This window comes from Gallinula chloropus (assembly GCF_964237585.1).
Source record: "Gallinula chloropus genome assembly, chromosome: 8".
Taxonomy (NCBI): Eukaryota; Metazoa; Chordata; class Aves; order Gruiformes; family Rallidae; genus Gallinula; species Gallinula chloropus.
In genome coordinates, this window is record NC_140093.1 from 3,924,934 (window position 1) to 3,945,740 (window position 20,807).

Here is a 20,807-nt window from a genome sequence, read left to right on the forward strand (position 1 = left end):
CTTGGTGTCTGCTCCTTGAAGACAACAAAGCTGCACCCCCACCCCCCTGCAAGGAATCAGACCTGCTCTTACTGTGTGTAAGAGGGGATGCTCTCTGTGCTGCTCAAAGCATTAGTTTAGCTCACTACACACTCAATGCCTGGTCTGTTTCCATACCCAGATCTATCATAGAATCACAGAATCCCAGGCTGGTCTGGGTTGGAAGGGACCCCAAGGATCATAGAGCTCCAACCCCCCTGCCACAGGCAGGGCCACCAACCTCCAGGCCTGGAGCTACACAAGGCTGCCCAGGGCCCCATCCAACCTGGCCTTGAACACCTCCAGGGACGAGGAATCCACCCCCTCTCTGGGCAGCCTGTTCCAGCAAAACATCAGGAACTGGAGGAAGAAATCCCCAAGTGAGGGAGGTGTCAGCAAAACCCCTAATGCCAATGTAATTAACATCAGGAAGGAAAAGAAAACCAACCCCAAAAGCTATTCCTTTGGCAATTTGGTTTTATCTGGGGAACTGCTGCAAACTTTACACACACACGAAAATGCACCAACCTCAGGGTACCACCAGCTGCATCCCTACTGGGAACGGTGTCAGTAGCCCCCCCACTGACTGTTCCTAGAAGAGCCACAGCCTTCCTCAGGTGCAAAGGCTGCACCCAGCTTCTAGAAGGAGTGAGAGGCTTTCTCCTTCTTGGGGAGTGTGTGTGTTTTGGGGGATCAGAGATGGGGGAAGGTGATATCTTTCAAGGGTTTTGCTCCACATAAATACCAAAAAAAAAAGGGAGTAGGTGCAGTAGGATGGGTAAGGCTGATGTCAAGGCATCAGCAGCCATGCCAAAGGCAAGCCCAGTAAAAAAGCAGGGCTGGGCAAGGGTGTGACCACCTTCCCTCCACCAGTGGTTCTGTTGCTCAGATCACAACACTACTAACTGCTAGTGGAAACCCACCACATATTGTCACTGAAAAGTAAAGGCTTTGCTTTATCCTCAAACCCTTTGGTGATGTCTGGATGGAGGGAAAGCGTGGGGAAGAAGAAACAAACAGCAAAACCTCCAAGAACTCCTCATGTTCTTAATCCAGCTGAGTGTTTTCCTGTGATGCCATGCTCTTGGAGCAAGACAGGGTGTCTCCTGAGAGGTTTGGCAGAGAAGAGGCTCCATGGCCTCACCCTTCTGATGCTGATGATGCCTCTCTTCTGTCAGTGAAGACAGCACGCCTCCAGCAAGGTAACCACATGGGTTAAAGTCCCAGCACGGACCAGGAGAGTTGTAGTTTTAACACATTAACATGTTGTACCAGGGGAAAAGCTGAAGTATTTTTAGCCTGGGCTGAGTGTTTGTCTCAGCACCGTTCTGGCCTTTTTTGGAATTTTAAACTCTGGAAACAACACTGGAACACCACCTATTTTCTTTTATTGTTTACCACAAAGACGACTGTGAATTGTACTTCCAAAGACATGAGAGGAGCAACATAAATCAGTTACTCTGACACAGCTCTCCCCCTTCACAACATCAGACAGTTCGTTTATCTATCGTTTCCCTAACTCCTGCCCGTGTCCCCCAGCCCCTCCTACTTACATATAGCTCTGACAAAACCTCAGGAGAGAAAACATTTTCCTTCACTAGGAAATTCAAGCCCAAGTTGTCCCTTGAAGGCATCATTGCCCCTCACTCTTCAGCTTGAACCAGCGTGCGAGTAAAGAGGGGCTGCTGGAACACACTTCCAAATGCCATCACATGCAGCTGCCCTCTAATCCTGCCCCTCTCTGACTTCCAAGGTGATTTCCAAAATATCCAAGCCTGGGAGAAGCATCTGAGGACACTCAGCTTGGTTTTATCATGCCAAAAGCCCACACTGCATTATCCCCTCCACTGTGCTGCGGGCAGCGCCCACCCAGGCAGGGTTAGGTACAAAGGAGGAGAGGGAGCTGAAGCCCAAATGAAAGGAGAAGAGCTGACACAAGGCAGGCTGGGGATTCCCATGCAACAGAGGAGGGATCCCCTTTCAGATCATCTCCCCTCTGCCTGGCACTAGGGTAAGCATGCGACACAGCCACGAGGAACAGCGGTCCGAAAGCCCACGCTGCACACAGGTTCAGTCAGCATGCCCAGGGACTGGTGGTGACCACGTCACACCCGAGTCACCCAGGGAAGCAAGACCCTTGGAAGGATTCATGGTGAGAGAGGCTCCTGTGGCTGCAAAGGAAAAGAAAAAGGGAAAGAAGAAAAAAAAAAAAACACAAGGAAAAAAGGGAGACTGTGGTTGATTGTCCACTCCCAGGTGAAGGGAGAGAGCAAGGCTTCTGTTTGTCCCCAGTGCTTCTCTTCTTCCTCTTCAGAGATTGCTGTTACCACTGCTTCTGGAGCGGGGGAGGAGGTGGGGTAGGGGTGCTGCACCTGGCGACTCCAATTCATCTCTCAGGCAGCAGGACAAAGAAGATAGCCTTGAGGAAGTGACCGAAGTTGCAAACAGCAGCCACCAGCCAGTGGGAGCGAAGGCTGGGGTCACTGTTCACCACGCACTTTGTGATGTCTGCCTGAGGAGGAGGAGGAAACAGAGATGGTCAGTAGAGAGATGCCCACAACCACAAAAGCCACCACTGCTCCAGCACCGCTTTGCCACGCTGTCCACAGCCACAAGCCCTCACCACCCACTGCCAGACGTTCAGTGGGCAGCTCTGCAGAGAGCATTCTCCTCATTCAGCTGCAACAGGCTGCTCAGAGAGGGGGTGGGTGCCCCGTCCCTGGGGGTGTTCAAGGCCAGGTTGGATGGAGCCCTGGGCAACCTTGTGTAGCTCCAGGCCTGGAGGTTGGTGGCCCTGCCTGTGGCAGGGGGTTGGAGCTCTGTGATCCTTGGGGTCCCTCCCAACCCATGCAATTCTATGATTCTATGATTCAGTCTCCACAAGGTGAAGTATGCCCTGTCAGGGAAAGACGTGCTACAGGAAGAGATTGTTTTCCTTTTCAAAGAGCTATAGAAAAGAAACTTTCTTCCCCTTTTTGGAAGGGCTGGGAAGCCTTGGCAGTATCAGCATTCTCATCCCTTTCTGCAAAGCAAGATGCTTCCCAGAGGTTGGCCTGTTTAATATCAGCTCAAGTTGCTTGCACTTTTTCTCCTGCCTTAATGTTTCCTTTGGAACTCGTTCAAGCAAGCCAACCCCCAATCTAAAACTAAAGCAATGCAAGCTTTGTTTGTGGAAATACACACGCTGGCAGAGATGCCTCCCAGACGCGTGGGCCAGATTTAAAGATCACTTGGGCAGCTGGTTTCAAGTATTAACAAGAACAGAAGCTGGCCTGCCATGAATAGAAAATAACACCGACCCAGCAGATTCATGAAGACAGGATGTCAGCTGGCACTGGGAGGAGAAGGTGGAAAATACCTGGAGGGGAAAGTGAATGGGACAGGGGTAGATGGAAAATTGCGTCTTCTGGTGGGGGAAGCAAATTAAAGTCCTGCCAGCAATGTAATTGAGTGTGTGGTTAAGCTCCAGCCCAGCACAAGGAGATTGGGACTGTAGCATCTGTGGGAGCACATCAACCTGCTGCTGTTTTCAGAAACAGCTTTTGGGAGCAGCAAATGTGAAGAATTGGGTCTCAAGGAGGGCAAATATTCATCAGCCTCAAAAGCTTCTCCTTTACAAGCCTGGCTGCACCAGCCAACTCCACTGTCACCTGCAGAGCAAAGGTCTGTGACAGCAGCATCCTCAAGAGCCTGTCCAGGCAGTCCCAGCAGTTCCTCCCCTGTGAGGCAGGCTGGAAGGCTGGCACGCTGAATCACCTACCCTGCCAGTCTCCAGGGAGTGTTAGGAGATGCTGAGCCCACAGATAACTGACAAGCAGAGATTGCTGGAGGAAGGAATACAGGCCCTCACAGACAGGAGGAAACCAGATGACAGGAGGAAGCTGAACTGGCACGTGGAGTGCTGAACACCACGGAAATGCTGCTGCCTTTGGCTGTGCAAGCACAAGCAAGCTTAGCAAGCAGCCAAGGTAGCACCTAGCAGGAGATGCTCCAATGTAGTGCTGGTGGCTACAGGTACACTGTTGGTGGTGTGGAGGAAAGCAAAGTGTATCTGCCTAAATGCTTTCAGGTGGTGGCTGAGCAAGCTCGCCCTGCTTGCGTCTGGAGAAAGTCCAAACCGATTCAGCCTGTCCAATTCCAGGGAACAGCACGGTGACAAACTTAAGCCACAGCTGTGTCAAGCTGTCACAACGTTCAGGTGCCTGTCTGAACACGTATTCAGATGTTGGGGTAGCCCATCGATAAGAAGCCTGAGCTCTGAAGGGCACTAGTGCCTCATGGTAGCTCAGCTATGCACACCAGGCTGGCTACAGCTGCTCCCCTTCCACAGGAGAAGGGGTGAACTCTGTGAGGCTGCTCCCTCCCAGGAGCAGTGACCTCCCTGCGGCTGATCAAGAGGAGCTGCAGCCAGGAGCACTTCCAAATGTGTGAGGTGATTGCTTAGATAAAATTGCTCAGCTGTTGAACAACCGCCTGAGCTATTGTTACCCAAATAAAGCCGACCTGATAAGGCACTGGGATGGAAAACTTCAAAGCTGCTTAATTAAACAGGTCTTGGAGCCTTCTGAGCCACTGATAAACTTGCAGTGGCAGTTTGATCTCCGCCTGTTAATTGTTCAGACAAGTTCAAGCCACGGGCAAATTGTACCAAATGTATGTAAGGGCTGCTAAAAAAAGAAAGAAATCCTGCTGTTCTGCTGTAAAGCCACTGCCCAGGCAGGAAACTCTTGGGGAGACTTGGGAGACCTTACCACTACTTACAACTACCTGAAGGGAGGTTGTAGAGAGGTGGGCGATGGTCTCTTCAGCCAGGGGACAGGAGGTGGGACAAGGGGAAATGGGCTCAAGCTGTGCCAGGGCAGGGTCAGCTCAGCTGGGAGGGAAAAGTTCTTCCCTGCAAGAGTTGTCAGGGCCTGGCACAGGCTGCCCAGGGAGGGGGCTGAGTCACCTTTCCTGGATGTGTTTAAAAAAAGGGTAGATCAGGTACTTAGGGATCTGGGTCAGCACAGGACAGGAACAGTTGGACTTGATGACCTTAAAGGTCTTTTCCAACCTTGTGATTCTGTGATTCTCTCCCCAGGGTTAAACCTTTCCATGGTTCTCCTAAGAGGTGCATTTTAGTTTGGTCTTTTGGTCTGTGGGAGCTTTACCCATCCTACAGAAGCCACATGAGAACCTCCTGCTGAGCAGAGACGTGGAAATGCCTTTCCAGAGTCCCCACAGTGAAATGGCTCAGGGCACAGGCTGGTTCCTCCTGGCAGCCTCCAAAGAGACAGGGGCCACGTGCACAGGGGAAACAGGGACTCTGTGCCAAGACAAACCAACCCCCAGCTCAGGCAGGCAGCAGATGAAAGGGTCCCCACACTACAGAGCCGTTTGGTCTGGCCCATTGGGAACAAGGCTGGGGAAGCTCACGCTGCAGTGCCTGGATCAAGAGGGAGAACCTTCACGTGAAGCACCACGCCAGATGGCAAGAGGATTAAGGAGCCTTTCTCCAGGCTGAAGGAACCACTCATTTCTAGAGGGAAAGTACTGCCTCGTGGCAGCCCACAGTTGCCAGTGAGGGTACTGGGGACAGGCTGTAATAGCACAGCCAGCCAGCTTTTCCAGCTGCTCTGGTTGATCTGGCTTCCCTTTCTTGGGGGTTCTGATGGACACAAAGCTGGATATGAGCCAACAATGTGCCTTCACAGCCCAAAGACCTATGGCAGCCTGGGCTGCATCACCAGAGGTGTGGCCAGCAGATGGAGGGAGGGGATTGTCCCCCTCTGCTCTGCTCTGGTGAGACCCCCCTGCTGTGCTGCATCCAGCTCTGGAGACCTCAACACAAGAAGGACATGGAGCTCTTGGAGAGGGTCCAGAGAAGGCCCTAAGGACAATCTGAGGTCTGGATCACCTCTGCTATGAAGACAGGCTGGGAGAGCTGGGCTTGTTCAGCCTGGAGAAGAGAAGGCTCCTGGGGGACCTCTGAGCCCCTTCCAGTCCCTGAAAGGTGCCTACAGGAAAGCTGGGCAGGACTGTTTGTAAGGCCATGGAGTGATGGAATGAGGGGTGATGGTTTCAAACTAGAGCTGGGCAGGTTTAGATGAGACATGAGGAAACAGTTCTTCACTCTGAAGGTGGTGAGACACTGGCACAGGGTGCCCAGAGAGGTGGTGGAGGCCCTGTCCCTGGAGACGTTCAAGGTCAGGGTGTATGGGGTTCTGAGTGACACTATTGCATGGTGTCCCTGCTTGCTGCAGGGCTCTGGCTTCCCCAAGAGAGATGATCAGCACAAGGAGCTAGCAGTGGGAAGGGTTTATGGCCTCAGCTGCAAAGAACCACGTCTGGTCAGGGGACAGCTTTTGTGGCTTGTTTGCTATGCTACAAACTTCCCAAAAATATCCATTTGGAACTCTCAAAACACCCTGTTTTGATCCCTAAGCATGTAATATAAAAATGAAAACAAGATGCTGACTTATCAGAGCATGCATATTTTCCCAAAACAAAGAGCAAAACAATCGTTGGAGCCCAGGAGGAGGCACATTCCTGTGTAACATTTTCATTTTCATGAAACTGGATCTTTTCCAAAGAGAGATTGTTTCAGAGAACACATCTCAACAAGCTCTAGAGGTACCCTGTCAATGTGAGCCTCAGAGGATACTGAGGATTTCAGAGGCAGGAACAGTGCTGCTTAATCACTTTCCCAGGATATATCCACATCACCTATCTCAGCACAGTTACTTGTGTGGACACAGACAGATCACAGAATCACAGGGGTTGGAAAGGACCCTGAGAGCTCTTCAGGTCCAGCCCCCCTGCCAAAGCAGCTCCCCAGCTCATACTGCACAGGTCTGCATCCAGATGGGTCTGGAGTATCTCCAGAGAAGAAGACTCCACAGACTCCCTGGGCAAATCAGATCAGAGCATTCAAATCAAAGGTTACTCTTCAGCCCAACCAGCCAGTTCCCTGACTCCATGGATTTCAAGGTCACACGGTTTTAGGCATGGCAGGGATGGTTTAAGGTGGCTGTGACACTTGGTCAACGCAAGACATCCAAGATGAGAACCTGGCCATCAAAAAGCTGCCTTCACTCCTTGAGGCACCAGGTGACTGCACCAGCTACATGCACACTTGGGAAGTCCCAGCACAGAGGAGCAATGCTCGGTGTGGGAAAAGACACCATACCCTCCCCACAGCCCTGGTCTGTGTGGGGTGGGGAGCCTGACAATTTCCTGATGGCTCAGGAATAAATGTCATCTCTCAGAAAGCAGGGAATCTGCCACAGTAGCTTTGTCTGGAAAGAGTGCATGCCTTGGGAACAAGACGTCCCATAAGCTCAGCGCTGTCACATGGCAATATTTAGCTCTAGGCAGCATCTGCCAGGCAGAACACCAAAGTGCTTTTGGCTGGATCGCTCCAGGGAGTGTCTGTATCCCTGCCAGACCTGCACAGAGACCCTGCTGCATATGTACTCAGCCCAACTGCCAAGTGCTAATAACATGGCCAGCCAGCAATCTCAGCCTCCTGGGGACGTCCCTAGAAAGACACAGTATAGTTCTTGCCCTGAACCATCCACAGGAGCTATTTCCCTCTGGGTGGAGAGAGAACCAAAGAAACAGGATGCTTAAATCCAGGTGATATGGAGCCACACACCAATGCAGAGCAGCACTGTGCCCTACCCACAGTCTCAGGGTAGGTCAGTGACAGAGCCACGAGTCCTCCCACTGCTGATGGGTGTTTCAAGTGCCCTTCAGAGCCTGAGTGCACTACAGCTTTTATTCATGGAGCATCATCAGGGGCAGGGCAGGGAATGGCACAAACTACCAGGTTTTACCAGCCCTTTAAAATCCTTTGTGGTGGGAAGACACATTAATATACCACGCTTTGACCTGGGGAACTATGGGCCAGCTAAAAGAGGAACTAAGTTGGCAGGCCTCATTCATTCAGTTTCTAGAAAACAGCTGCCCAAGAGAATGATCCCAAGAGAATGGCCCCTATTTATGGTCTCCTGCTGGCAGGTCCAGAGATGTTCAAGTCAGGAATGGAAGCAGCACTGGTGGGTCAGGACTGAATTAGCCTGGCACAGCTGCACTGGAAGCTGATAACCAGAATAGCTGATGTCATCGAAGATGGGACCACAAGACAGTAAGAGCTGTATGAACCCTAGCACTGATGTAAGTAGGACAGTGGTGGCCACAGGACTGTGGAAGAGAATCTTATTCCACATTCTTCTGCCATACAGCGAGATCTGGGAGGGTTGGAGACCTGGGCAGACAGTAATCCTGTGAAATTCAACAAGGGCAAGGTCCTGCACCTAGGGAGGAATAGGCCCAGTACAGGTTAGGAGTGACCTGCTGGGAAGCAGCTCTATGGAAAAAGACCTGGGAGTCCTGGAGGACACCAGGCTGACCATGACCAGCAGCGTGTCCTCGTGGCCAAGAAAGCCAACAGCATCCTGGGGTGTATCAAGGAAAGTGTGGGCAGCAGGTCCAGGGAGGTTCTCCTGCCCCTCTGCTCTGCCCTGGGGAGGCCTCATCGGGAACAGTGTGTGTGGTGCTGGGCTCCCCGGGTCAACAAGGACAGGGAGCTACTGGAGAGGGGGCAGAAAAGGGCCATGGAGATGCTGAGAGGATGAGAACATCTCTGATGAAGAGAGGCTGAGGGAGCCTGGAGAAGAGAAGATTGAGGAGGGGGATCTTATCAATGCCTATCAATACTTGAGGGGTGGGGTCAGGAGGAGGGGGTCAGTCTGTGTTCAGGACAAGAGCTGATGGGCACAAACTGGAGCAGAGGAAGTTCCACCTGGACATGAGGAGGAACTTCTTTGCAGGGAGGGTGGCAGAGCCCTGGGCCAGGCTGCCCAGAGAGGTTGGGGAGTCTCCATCTCTGGAGCCATTCAGCCCCCGTGATCCTGGGCGCTGCCCTGTGCAGCCTGCTCGAGGGGACCCTGCTCTGGCAGGGGTTGGGCTGGGTGGGCTGCAGAGGGCCCTGCCAACCCCCATCACTCTGTGACACTGTCACAAGGCAGCATTGGGGTCCCTCACTTCAATTTATGGGGCTATTTTCCGGTCTGCATGTGTGGAAGCAAGCTTGGTCAGACAGCATCTCTTACCCAGCCTCCTCTCCTCTTCAGCCACGTCACCAAGGTCTTGCGGACAAACTCTCCCAGGCAGTCTACGATGGTGTGAACCATGGCTGGCTGTGCGTGCCGCACGCAGTCCACCGCCAGCCCAGCTGCCACAGCATAGAGAGACACCACCTTGCCCCACGTTATGCCTGTGACAAGAGGAAAAGTCATTCAGATTTACATGTGCATGCATAATTCAGTGTCAGATAACCAAGGGGAACAGCTCTCCTCCCTTACATGTGCCCACACTGCATATGCCTGCAGCTCTTCAGGTCAGGTGCAGCCACAGATTTGTATGACCTCCAGGATGGGAGAAAGAAATAAAAAGGGAATCAGGGTTGGGGAAAACTCACCACCTGAAGAAGCAGAATCAAATGGTCAGACCCAGGCGTGTTTTGAGCCCATCTCAGCATTGAGAGCACAGCTTTGGAGATAGCAGCCCGAAGGCATCATCAAAGTAGGGAAGATGTGCACCACCATGGTTTATATTGCCACTGTGCTGCACAGGAGGCGACTGAATTCAGAGAGCTAGAGCTGCCTGGGCTTTCTGTGGCCAGCACAACCCTTAGACACTCATAAGACAAAGCATTCCTGTTTTTTTCTAGAGGAGACAGTTCCAGTGGGACACACAAAGCACACAAGCTGAGTATCTTCACTTGGTTCTATCCTAACACGAGAGCAAAACAGGGAGGCAAAGCTTCAGGGCCAAGAGGGTTGGTCCTTGATGTAAAGATTACCTCTCAGTCTCTGCCTCAAAACCAGGTAGCTTCAAAAACTTGGCCACCATGCCTACAATAAACTTAACACTCTAAATCCCACCCCACTGAAGGCAGCACAGGGATGGAGTGTCAGGCAGCTATCTAATCTCCCAAAAACCAGCCTTCCTGCTGGGCTGACCTGCCAGCAGCAAACGCTCCATGGACATTATCCCAGCAGCAGTCATCTTCCTGTTAGCGCTCGCGATAAGAGCTCGAGCTCAGTTCTGGGTACCAGCCAACCTCCCTGGGTCTCCCCCACACTCTGCCATCCCTGCTAGGCATAAATCCTCCCTGCTTTAACACTGCAGCCAGCAGTCCCCTCACCAGGCTTCTACCATGAGCAGTGACCTGGAAACACAACCCTTCTGCACCCACGTAGAGGAACCACCACAGCACAATGGCACGTGGATTTCCTTTGGGTCCACTGGGATGTTTAATCCCTCACCCCTAACTTATTATGTGCAATAATAACACACACAGCCTGGCCAAGGTCTCTCCCAAAGGTAGCCAGAGGCCAGGTGAAGTTTGAGTGTGTAAAACTCAAAGCCATTCCCACTGGGTTGCAGCGGAAAGAAAACAGGTGAGAGGAAGGAAAGGTTGGTTCAGTTGGTGGAGCTGAGGATCAGAAAGGGTTAAACACACAGTCTAGAAGCTGGAGGTGCTCAGCAGTCTATCAGCTTAAAAAGCAAACCCTCAAATACAACTAAAGGGAAGGGATCTTTCCTTCACTGCACTCCAGAGTGATGGTTCTCCAGACTCCTCACGCCTGTTCAGAGGCAGCAGAGCTCCTCATATTCCCAGAGGGGCCACTCAGACTCTCACTTTTAGGGATTGCTGTCTTTTTTGGTCTGTTTTAATAAAAAGTACTAAACTTTAGAGAAACTGTTGGAGTGTCAGCCACAGGAGTGGCTTTGTCAGACTGAGGAAAATCCACCCAGTGCTCCAAAACAGTCATTTTCATACTCATGACTGATGCAAGATCAAAACCCATGGATGGTCCTTTCATGGAGGCTCAGCAACAGCAGTCACAACAGATGCTCAGGGTCTCCTGTGCCGCTCTGTCCTTTGTCAGCACCAGCTCCAAGATCAGAGGAAGTTGTTCATACTGTTAAATTGGCTAGTTTTCTCATTTTATTTTCTGAGTAGGCCCTGTGGTGTCCCTTCCCCAGAGCTGTCACTCAGGAAGTTCGCTGCCTGTGTGGTATTCACACTATTTATCTGTCTCTCTCACATTGGGTGTCACCCTGACAGCCAGCAGAATGAGCCAGGAAGAGGCTGTGAAAACACAAGAGAAAATACTAGATGGAGGGCTTCCCCTGGCAAGAAAAGGCTGTCCTGGTGCAGGTCAATAGCTCTGCACCTGATGGAAGAGGCTTTAAGGGGTTGTCTCTCGCTGAGCACAGTCTCCTGGACCTCAGCTTTAGTGCAAGGTGCAGAAAGGTGGCTCCTTGCATCTTGAGTTACATGAACCAGCACTGCCCCTGTGCTGGGCAATGGGGAGGCTGCACCTTGAGTCCTGGGTCCAGTTCTGGGCTCCTCACCATAAGAAGGACATTGAGGTCCTGGAGCGAGTCCAGAGAAGGGCAACCAGGCTGGGGAAGGGGCTGGAGGGCAAATCCCATGAGGAGCAGCTGAGGGAGCTGGGGGTGTTCAGCCTGGAGAAGAGGAGGCTGAGGGGAGACCTTCTCCCCACCTCCACTGCCCTGCCAGGAGGGTGCAGAGAGGTGGGCGATGGTCTCTTCAGCCAGGGGACAGGAGATGGGACAAGGGGCAATGGGCTCAAGCTGTGCCAGGGCAGGGTCAGAGCAGATGGGAGGGAAAAGTTCTTCCCTGCAAGAGTTGTCAGGGCCTGGCACAGGCTGCCCAGGGAGGGGGCTGAGTCCCTGGGTGTGTTTAACAGGGGGGCAGATGAGGTGCTCAGGGATATGGGTCAGGGGCAGTTGGACTCAAAGATCTTAAAGGTCTTTTCCAACCTGGTGATTCTGTGATACCCAAAATTCCAGGGAAGAGTTCAATGCCTTATTCCCAAGGTTTTACTCACAGCACTCTCTCTGAAATGTCTGAGGCAAGTCCATTAGTTTTGAGATACTTACATGGCAGTGCCTATGAGTGACAGGGGCTGAGGCCACCCAGGTAGAGGCAGATACCCTCAGCCTTGGTTAGCTTTCTTTAAAACCTAAGTTTCTCTTTCCAGTAGGAAATAAAAAAGCACATTCCCAACCTCAGAATGAAAGAGGCTCCATAGATTCCCCTACCACAGAAAGCACTTTGCTCTACAGCCACCTCAGTCCAGGTGTCTCCTCCTGAGGAGGATGTAGAGAAAGTCCTTCAGCTCTGGCTTCTCTGCCAACGTTGCTGAGTGGTGGTGCCTGGTGCAGGACTTGCATGAGGTGAATGCTTCCCCAGCAGATGGACAGAGCCCTTCTCCCTGTCACCTGGACACCAGGAAAAGGGCAAGTTGTTGGCTGATACTTATCGTGGTGATGGACATGAAGGGCTCTGCAGTCACTTCCCATTATTCTCTTCCTTACTGAGTGTGCTTGGAAGGGTCAAACCAATCTTTCAGTCTGATTTTCCTGTTGCCAGTGGAGCTGGACCACAGGGGTGGGAGAGGAGGAAAGGGGCTTCCCTGATTTCACCCCGTTTCTCTCCAGGGAAACTCCAATAGATCCAGAAGATGGTGTCAGCTTCTCAGCTGAGACAGCAGGGCATAGCTTTTGCTCTTGTTTGTACACAAAGCTGTAGGAGAGCCCAGAGGGAGCGCAGACACCTTCAACAGCTGCTCCAGACCAGAGCTGGGCAATGCCTGTGGCAGGGGGCTCTGCCCCACGAGGGCTCCAGCAGCCCCCCAAGCAGGGCTGGGGAACAGGGTGCAGCAGCTCCCAGCTGCACTTTACCAGCTCCATTAACTTTTCTCTCTCAGCTTTCCCTATGCAGCAGTACAGGAGCCCAGTCTACTGAGAGGCCAGTGCTTCCACCCTCCCTGTGATGTCCAGGCCAGGGTCAAGGTGACCCCAGCTCAATTCATCTCCCTGCATAAGCTGGAATTGCATCTGGCCAGTGCACATGAGCAGAGGAGACACATTGTCTTGCCACAAATTCCTCCAAAGGCCTGGCTGCTGCCCACATTGGGTGGAACAGGCAGTCATCACCCAGTGAGCCCACCTATTCACAGCTTCCCACAGTGCAGGCACAGGAGCTAGTGACAAGAGGGGACAGAAAACCCCTCCAGAAAGGCGTGATGGAAGCAGGGAAGAGCTCTGAAGCTTCTGCTCATGGAGATGGAACAGAAGAGCAGAGAAAACGTGGAAAGCTGCTTAGAAGGCGTGTTAAAAACTAAGAAATACCAGCTGCAGACTCAGGGCCGGTCACAGGGCTGAAGGTATGTAAACACTGGCCAGCCCAAGGGAGAATGAATTAGCAGGAGAGGACTGCTCTTGAAAGTGTTCCCACTGCTTGCCTGCCCCAGGGGAGAGCTCAAGAAGCCATGAGCCTGGCTGTGCGGTCTCAGCACCACACTATGCAAGGTTACTCAAATAAACTTCCCTCTGCTCCACTCAGCATCAAAGCAGAGCTTGCAAGTCAGACCTAAGAGAAACACGACCGAGTGCTGCATTTCAAGAGCTGGCAGCAAACAGCCAGACACACCAGACACTTTCCTCTGGGGCAGAGGAAGAAGCCAAGAAGGGTGTGCACAAGGCAGGAAGCTCAGCTCCTAAAGCTGAAGCGGGGAGGAAGCAGCAGGATGCATTTCTAACAGCATTTGCTCCTGCCAGGGGAAGTGTTTCCCCCTGGGAACCCACTAACCATGCATCCCTGTGTAGAGGGTTCCCTCCAGCCCATGCACTCTTGATTAAAAACTGAGGAGCACCAACAAGGGGACAAAACCAGGAGGGAAGCTTTGAGAGCACCTTCATGCCTAGAACCTCTTCCCAGCTGGAGGAAACTGGTCAGGAAAGGAAAATGCATCTCCCTTTTCTTAGTCTGACTTCCCATCAAGCCATCCCTTCCTTCTGGGATTTACTGAACCAGTGGATGTAGATGCTGGCTCAGCCAGGCCCCAATCCAAAGCCTGGTAAAGCCAGGGGAAAGTCTCCTGCTGCCTGCAGAGCAGCAGAAACAGTGGCATCACCACCAAGGGGATGCTACTGCATGGTCCTTCAACACCCAAGAGCAGGATGGGGCTCTGCAGTGCCAGGCTCCACCCAGACAGGCTCTCCTCACTCTGAATGGCTAACAGATTGTGTGGAGACATGAAAGCAAAACACAGCATGAGGCTTGCTATGCTCTCTGCCTGTATTCTCAGCTGCCATTGTTAGTCCTGCTCTCCTTGCTGCAGCAGAGAAGAGCCAAAGCTGAGATAACTGGGAGAGATGATGCTGTGAGGTTGAATGTGGCACAGTCTACCCATGCAGTGGGATTAAGAAGGATGCTAGATGTCCTCAGTCTTGCCTTCTTGAGAGGGCCACCCAGGGCTTCTGCTTAGTCAAGACTTGCACACAGTGTGGATGGGAAGTGAGCACAGCTGGAGCTACTGTGCAAAGACTCAAAACAACACCAGAATGTGGAAACAAGCCGTGGAAAAGATTGAGGAGAGAACCTCTCCAGAAAGATAGGGTCAAAATCCCCCAGTCCCTTGCTGGAAGGGCATTGTGAGTGACTAACAGGGCTCCTCAGGATGTTCTGGCACTGCAGGGTCAGTCTTTAGCTGTTTTCTCAAGAAACTGAACAGTGAAAAACAGGCTGAGATGCTCTAGCCATTGGTAACTGGCACAAAACCTCAGACTGCACTTGAGTTTCTGGTTTCCTTTGCTCAGTAAGAGCCTCTTTCCTCTGAACTATGAAAAAAAATTAGGAATGAATGTCTGGCTGCCACAGCCAACTCTGATTTGCTGGATTTAGCATTAAATGCCGAGTCTTGAGACTGCAGCTGAGATCCAGGAATGCTGAAAAATCAGCAAAACCCTCCCCCTCTGCCACTCAGCAGCCTTCTAGCAAGAGAAATTTCAACAACAAATTGAGAAAAGCAAGGGAATACACAACCCCAGCTTCAGGCTCACAGGTTATCCTGTTATAGCTGCTCTGAGGCAGAGATGCAAAAGAAGAAAACATGAAGCCCAGAGAGCACCAGGAAGGTTTGAATCCACCCCCTGTGCAGCCAGCCCTTTCTGAAGCCCCGTGTCCCCAGGGAAGGAGCAGTGCTAGCAACACAGCCTGAGCCTGAGAAGTTGAAGAATACCAAGAACATGCAGTTCTCAGTACAGGCTGGTGAAAGCAGGACTCCCCACAGGGCTTTTTCCCCAGCTTCATGCTTGTGCAGCACAGCAGCACGCACGGTTTGCTCCTCCTGCAGCCATCCACCTTTCTGCCTTCATTCCCTGGGTTGCTTCAGCAGTGGAGGAGGTAGACCAGTTCTGATGGAGTCAGCTATAGTCATCTAATAAGATAACCTGCTTACCTGGAATACAAACACCTGAGCCTGCAAATTTGACCTTGGTTTGTTTTCAGTAAGCCTCAGCGCACGTAAAGCTCAGCACTGAGTGATAAGACAGGGCACCTGCACTTTGAACAGCCACACTAAGATGTCTCTGCTCACTCAGCTCCTGCTTTCTGAGCCCAGACAGCCTCCCACCCCAGCTGGTGCAACAGCAATCTGCATTCCCAGCTACAGGACCCCATTCTACCCAATCCCACCCATCTCCTACAATGCAGCTTCAGTTTCCCTGATCTGGGAGGTAAATCTGCCCTGCTGAACCTGCCAGGAGCACTGCTTGAGCAGTCCTTCTCACCTGCTGTGATTCCAGAGAGGGTCTGTGCTCTCAGCCACAACACACTTTGTTTCTGAGGGCTGGGGTGTCAGGGGTTCCCACACAGTTCAGACACATTAAGGTGATACACATCAAGATGCATAGCTGATTCGGAAGGGTTTGAGTGAAGAAACTGATTTGAAACTAAACCAGAAACCTGGATTTCTATTCTGTACCAACTACTCCCAAAGCAGCAAGAATCAGTGCCTCCTGGGACACTTCCCATGTCAAGGCTGCTGGATCCAGGGTTCTAGCAATGGTTGTTAGCACCATGCTGCTATCAAGCAGCCATCTTTGGGGCTTTTCCTTTTTTTTTTAGCTTTTTTGAATGGTTTGTGGTAGGTGTTTTAATTTGTTTGTTTCCTGTGTCGAACACCTACTGTCCCTTCCATGGACAACACTACCAGACACTACTGAAAACCCAGGGCTCACCTGACATAAATCTCTTTACATAAAAGGTTTCTCTTCCCTCTGTTCCCCCAGACTGCATTCCTCATCACAGGCATGGGAGCGTGAGGTTCCCTCCCAGGAGCACAGCACAGAGCGTATCTTGTATTTGAATCTCTGAGATCAGATGGAAACAGAAGCACATTCACATCTGAGCAGTGAGAAAGCTCACACCACCTGCTTGTCTGAACAGCCCCGAGGGCCACGGCTCCTGTCTCTCTGCCTACAAGAAATGAGAAGCAGCAATGGGAAGCAGCAGCTCCACTGCAGTTCTGGCTCCAGCTGGGGGAAAGGGAGCCAGGAGGAGAGGAACTCCCTTGTGATGAGTTGGTTCTGGCTCCTAGCATCACTGCGAGCTGGAGCAAGGGAGACTCCCATGTAATGAATCTTCCCTTGTTGCCAACGGTGAGCAAAGGAGCTTGGAATGAGTGACCTCCCTGCACAATGAGGTAACACCACCTCCTAAGAAAGGAAGGGCAGGAGATGCCTTCTAGAATGAGCGAGAACCTGCCAGGAGGATATAACAAAACCTGGCACTTCCCTGCCAGAACAAGAGCAGAGAGGAGTTCTCATTAAATCATTAAAGCAGGGCACATGGCCAAAGGGCCCCACAGCCCTTTCAGAAACCAGGCCCCACCTTGCAGGCCATCCCAGAAACATGCCTTCTCCGAGAGAGGAGGCCCCATCCTGTTCCTTTCTGCCCAGCCCTGTCTGTGTATCTGTCAGGGCACGGTACCTGCAGTGAAAATCTGTGCAGCTACTGCCAGGAAGGCGTCTGTCACCACCGTCTCCGAGTGCAGAGAGATGTTCAGTTGCCGGGCGATGTTGCGGTAGACGTTGGGCCGAATGTATTCCAGCTCATCCCCTGGGAACCAAAGAGTCAGGAGTCAGCATGCAGAACAGCAAAATCCTGCCCTCACCACGCAGGGATTACAGCCTGGGGGGGGCCACCCCATGTACCCCTCCAGCCGGAGAGGGTTCAGCTCAGCAGCAGAGTGCTTTGGGTTGTCTTGATGTGACCCCCTGATGCCTGCACTCTGCTTTCCTCACATCCCCTGCACTTGGGACCTCTAACAGGAGCGGGGACTGGCAGTGGCCCTGTGCCACTGGTGTGCCTGCAGTAATCCCCACTATAAATGATGTTCCCAGGCTGGCAGCCTGCTTTTCCTCCAGTGCAGGAGCCAGGCCTCAGATAAGCAAAACCATCTCCTTTCTCTTCAGACGTGGAAAGGAGCCATGTCTGGTAAGGGTTTGGGCTGCACGCCCTTTCTCAGCACCCTATTAGACTTGTACAAGAAGAGCCTCCAGATGAGAGCCACTCAAGAATGCTGGAGGCTGATGAAAGCCAAGGACCCACCCAGGGCTGCACAGCATTAATTGAGCAGACTATCAGCTCAGCTATTTTACGCTCACACAGGCACAGAGTTCTTTCTCTCCTTCAAACTGTTAGAGAGATGTTCATTTGCCTGGCTGGCTCCTCAGCAGTAAGGCTCCTGACACACACACACACACACACAGAAAAGCATGTGCCTTCACCTCCAGGTTGTTTTCTCCCTGGCTGGGAAATGGTTGGAGGTGTTAGGCTAGCTTGAAGACCAAGACGGAAATACCAAGGACAAGCAGAGAACCTCCTCCCACACGTTTTGAGTTATGGAGCTTTGGCAACAGCAGCAAACCTTTTTCTTGCTAGCAAAACAAATACTTTTTGAGCTGCAGAATGAATAAGTCCTGGTTTCCCCCGTGGATTTATCTCTCTACAGGGGTTCTCAGGTATTTCACACGGGTTGCACGGCATCTCACGATGCAAACGTTGCATGGGACAGAGCCCCTTTGTGCATGGGGAGGCCTGTTTGGTTTAGATGTAGGACACAGACATCCTTCTCCTGCACAAAGGTGCTCTGGAGCACCCAGGGGAAGAGAGGAGGGTTGTCACAACAGCTTTGCATCCCTCCTGAAAAAGCTCATTTAGAAAAAGAGCTGTCAGCCCAGTCAGGAGCTTGTTACAGAGCCCTTAGTGACCGACCTGTAATTCATTTAACTGGCACTCAGCAAAGCCCAGCTCAACTCCAGATGACCTCTCCTGACCCTTTGTGTGTGTGGGATTGTCCCACACAAGCTGATGGCAAGAGGAAACCCTGCCAACACATGGTCAGCCCTGATAAGAGGAAACCTTAACTTGCACTACTCAACATCTGTTTTCTCCTCACAGGGAGCACACGGGCTTCCCTGTAAATGGGAGGAAACTGGGATAGCCCTGCCCGTGGTTAGCCAAGAGGGAGGCATGGGAGGCTGGGAGCAGCACGCCACTTTTACCCAGCAGTGCCTAGAGGCCCCAGATGAGACCAGGGCCCCTTTGGGTTGGGGTGGGAGGCACGTATGCTGTTAAGGTGGGCTCTGCCCTGCAGCAATGCACAGGGCAGGCAAGTGCATCTGGGAAGAAAAGCAGTTCCAGGCTCACAGAGGCCCCAGGAGCTCGCCAGCAGCACAGGTTACATTGGTGTCAGTCTTCTGTGCCCATGTTCCACATGTGTTGCACCATTTAGAGCAATTTCTGAGCTTCTCCTCCTTCCTCCAGCAACCACAGAGGAAAAGCAGGGTAGCACTGACAGCTCCCACATGCAGAAGTTCAGTGCAGAGGTGAAAGAGCACTTGGCCAGAGCAGAGACAAGTTCAGATAGACCAGACCTCTGACACATCTGTCAGGTTGGTCTGAGGTGTCTCATTTGGCCTTACCATTAGGTTTTTACTACCTCTGACTCATCAGTTGCACAAATGAGCTGCTAAGCCTCACTGAGCTGATGAGCTCTGGCTCCACAAGACTTGGAAACCTCCTAAATAAGGAGGACTGCTCACCCTTCTTGTTGCATGGGTACCACACCGCCCTCTCCAAACAGATTTGCTTGGAGAAGGCACCAAGATCCTTGAGCCATCAGCCAAATCATTCCATCTGGATGCAAATAAGTAACAGGAGAGTCATCCAGGAGACGCCTTCAGAGCCAGTCTGCCACCTGCTTGCCCTTTAACATGCTCCTGGCCACCCACAGAAGATCTGGTTTAAAGCAAACAAATCTCAACCCCCCAACCCAGGCAGAGAAGAAATGGAGGATAATGAGGCAGTGAGATTGACAGAAGAACAAAAAAACCCCTGAAGACTAAACAAGCACTGAAAACAAAAATAGAATCAGCATAGGAGAGTGAAAAAAAGAATGAATGAAAGAAAAAAGTCTGTTAAGAGAAACACAGCAATGCCTTAAGAAGAAATCTGGGATAACATCAAACCAAAGATGAGAAAACAGGGAGACCAGCCTGGTCCTGAGTTGGTTAGGCCCAGCTAAAGGTTACTCCACCAGACTTATTTGAACTTCAGTGTAATTAAATCAAATGCAAATGCTAGTGGTGGTAGTTTCCAAGCCAGATGTGAACCAATCTACCAGCCTGCAAGCAAAAAGGGATGTTGTAAGCAACTCCCAAGACTGAGGGTATTGAGATCCCAAAGGACAAACAGCTTGATGGCTCGAGCATGCAGGGAGCTAAAACCTAAACCCAAAAGCCAGGTAACTGTCAGCATTTAGAGGATTCTCCTGGTACAAGCACAACTCCAGAGCATGTCTTCACACAGCAGCCTACAGGCATAACCTCCAAACCACTCTCCCTGCAGCCCAGCGGTCCTTGGCTGTGATGGGGGCTGGTTAGTTTGGCCAGGCAATGTCAGCCAACCCCTCCTTGCTCCAGCAAAGAGCAAGAAACCCCACGTCCTGCTGAGTGACTGAGGTCTGCAAAGGGAAATGAAACACCCTGCAGTTGAAAAGCAGGGTTTCTCCAACACACATGGTCTAAGCATCTACCCCCCAAATGAAACAGCCTTGCAGCTGGGTGAGCAACTGGTGAAGCTCGAGTCTAGAGGCACCAGTTCTCTGCTAGGCACCAGCTAGGGCTGCACCACAGCATCTGTGTCTGGAGCAGAAGGCTGCAAGAGCTGTTAAAATGCTGAGCTGACAAAGACTACTGAGGCTACTGTGAAAAACTCTTCCACAGCCAGAGCCCTACGCTGTCAGGGCTTCTTGGGCTGCATCATGCTCTTATGGGGTTGTAAGTCCTCAGAGAAGTAGCTCTGCAGAGTCCCAGGGCTGCGAGGGGCTGCGGGAAGGCAGGTAAAGGAGCTCTTGAGGGGAAAAAGCACCAGACCCGAATCTAAATGCCCAAAACAGAGAAGAAAATCCTCTCTCTCATCACATGAACAGCTTTTTTTGGCCCTCATCAGTTCCAGCAACCTTAGTCTGGGCTGAATCTCTCCATATAGGTGTCAGCTCCCACCCACAGCTTACCTAGTCGCAGCAGTATGGTGGACACCTCAGCCAGCTTACCGCCAGGCACTGGGGTGTTGTACTCAGGTTTGCTCCAGCTGACACCTGCTCGAATGAGCCTGGAATTTATGTAGTCTCTGCAGAGAGCCTTGGCTTGGGACACAAGCTCCTTGTCAGTGGGAGACCTGTCGAAAACCTCCATCACCTCTGCAGCAAAGACTGAGGAGCGGCGTAGCACTTCCATCCTTGGCTGCCGAGCCCCCAGCTCAGCAGATGCTTGTTGGATGGCTGACCTGATGCTTTAGGGGAGAAGCTGCAGGAGCTGGGTAGTGATCCTCTGGTCTCTTGGTTTGTCACAGCTCC

The 20,807-nt window shown here is 51.9% G+C and overlaps 1 protein-coding gene across 1 annotated transcript; it reads right to left on the reverse strand.

The window, feature by feature from the left end:
- Window positions 1-2,404: 2,404 nt before the first annotated feature.
- On the reverse strand, window positions 2,405-20,688 carry BOK (BCL2 family apoptosis regulator BOK; the record flags this gene model as incomplete). Its single annotated transcript, XM_084267378.1, has 4 exons — window positions 2,405-2,530; window positions 9,114-9,277; window positions 16,877-17,005; window positions 20,466-20,688. 4 exons carry the CDS (start codon window positions 20,686-20,688, stop codon window positions 2,405-2,407), a joined length of 642 nt encoding a protein of 213 aa, XP_084123504.1.
- Between the last annotated feature and the right edge of the window lie 119 nt (window positions 20,689-20,807).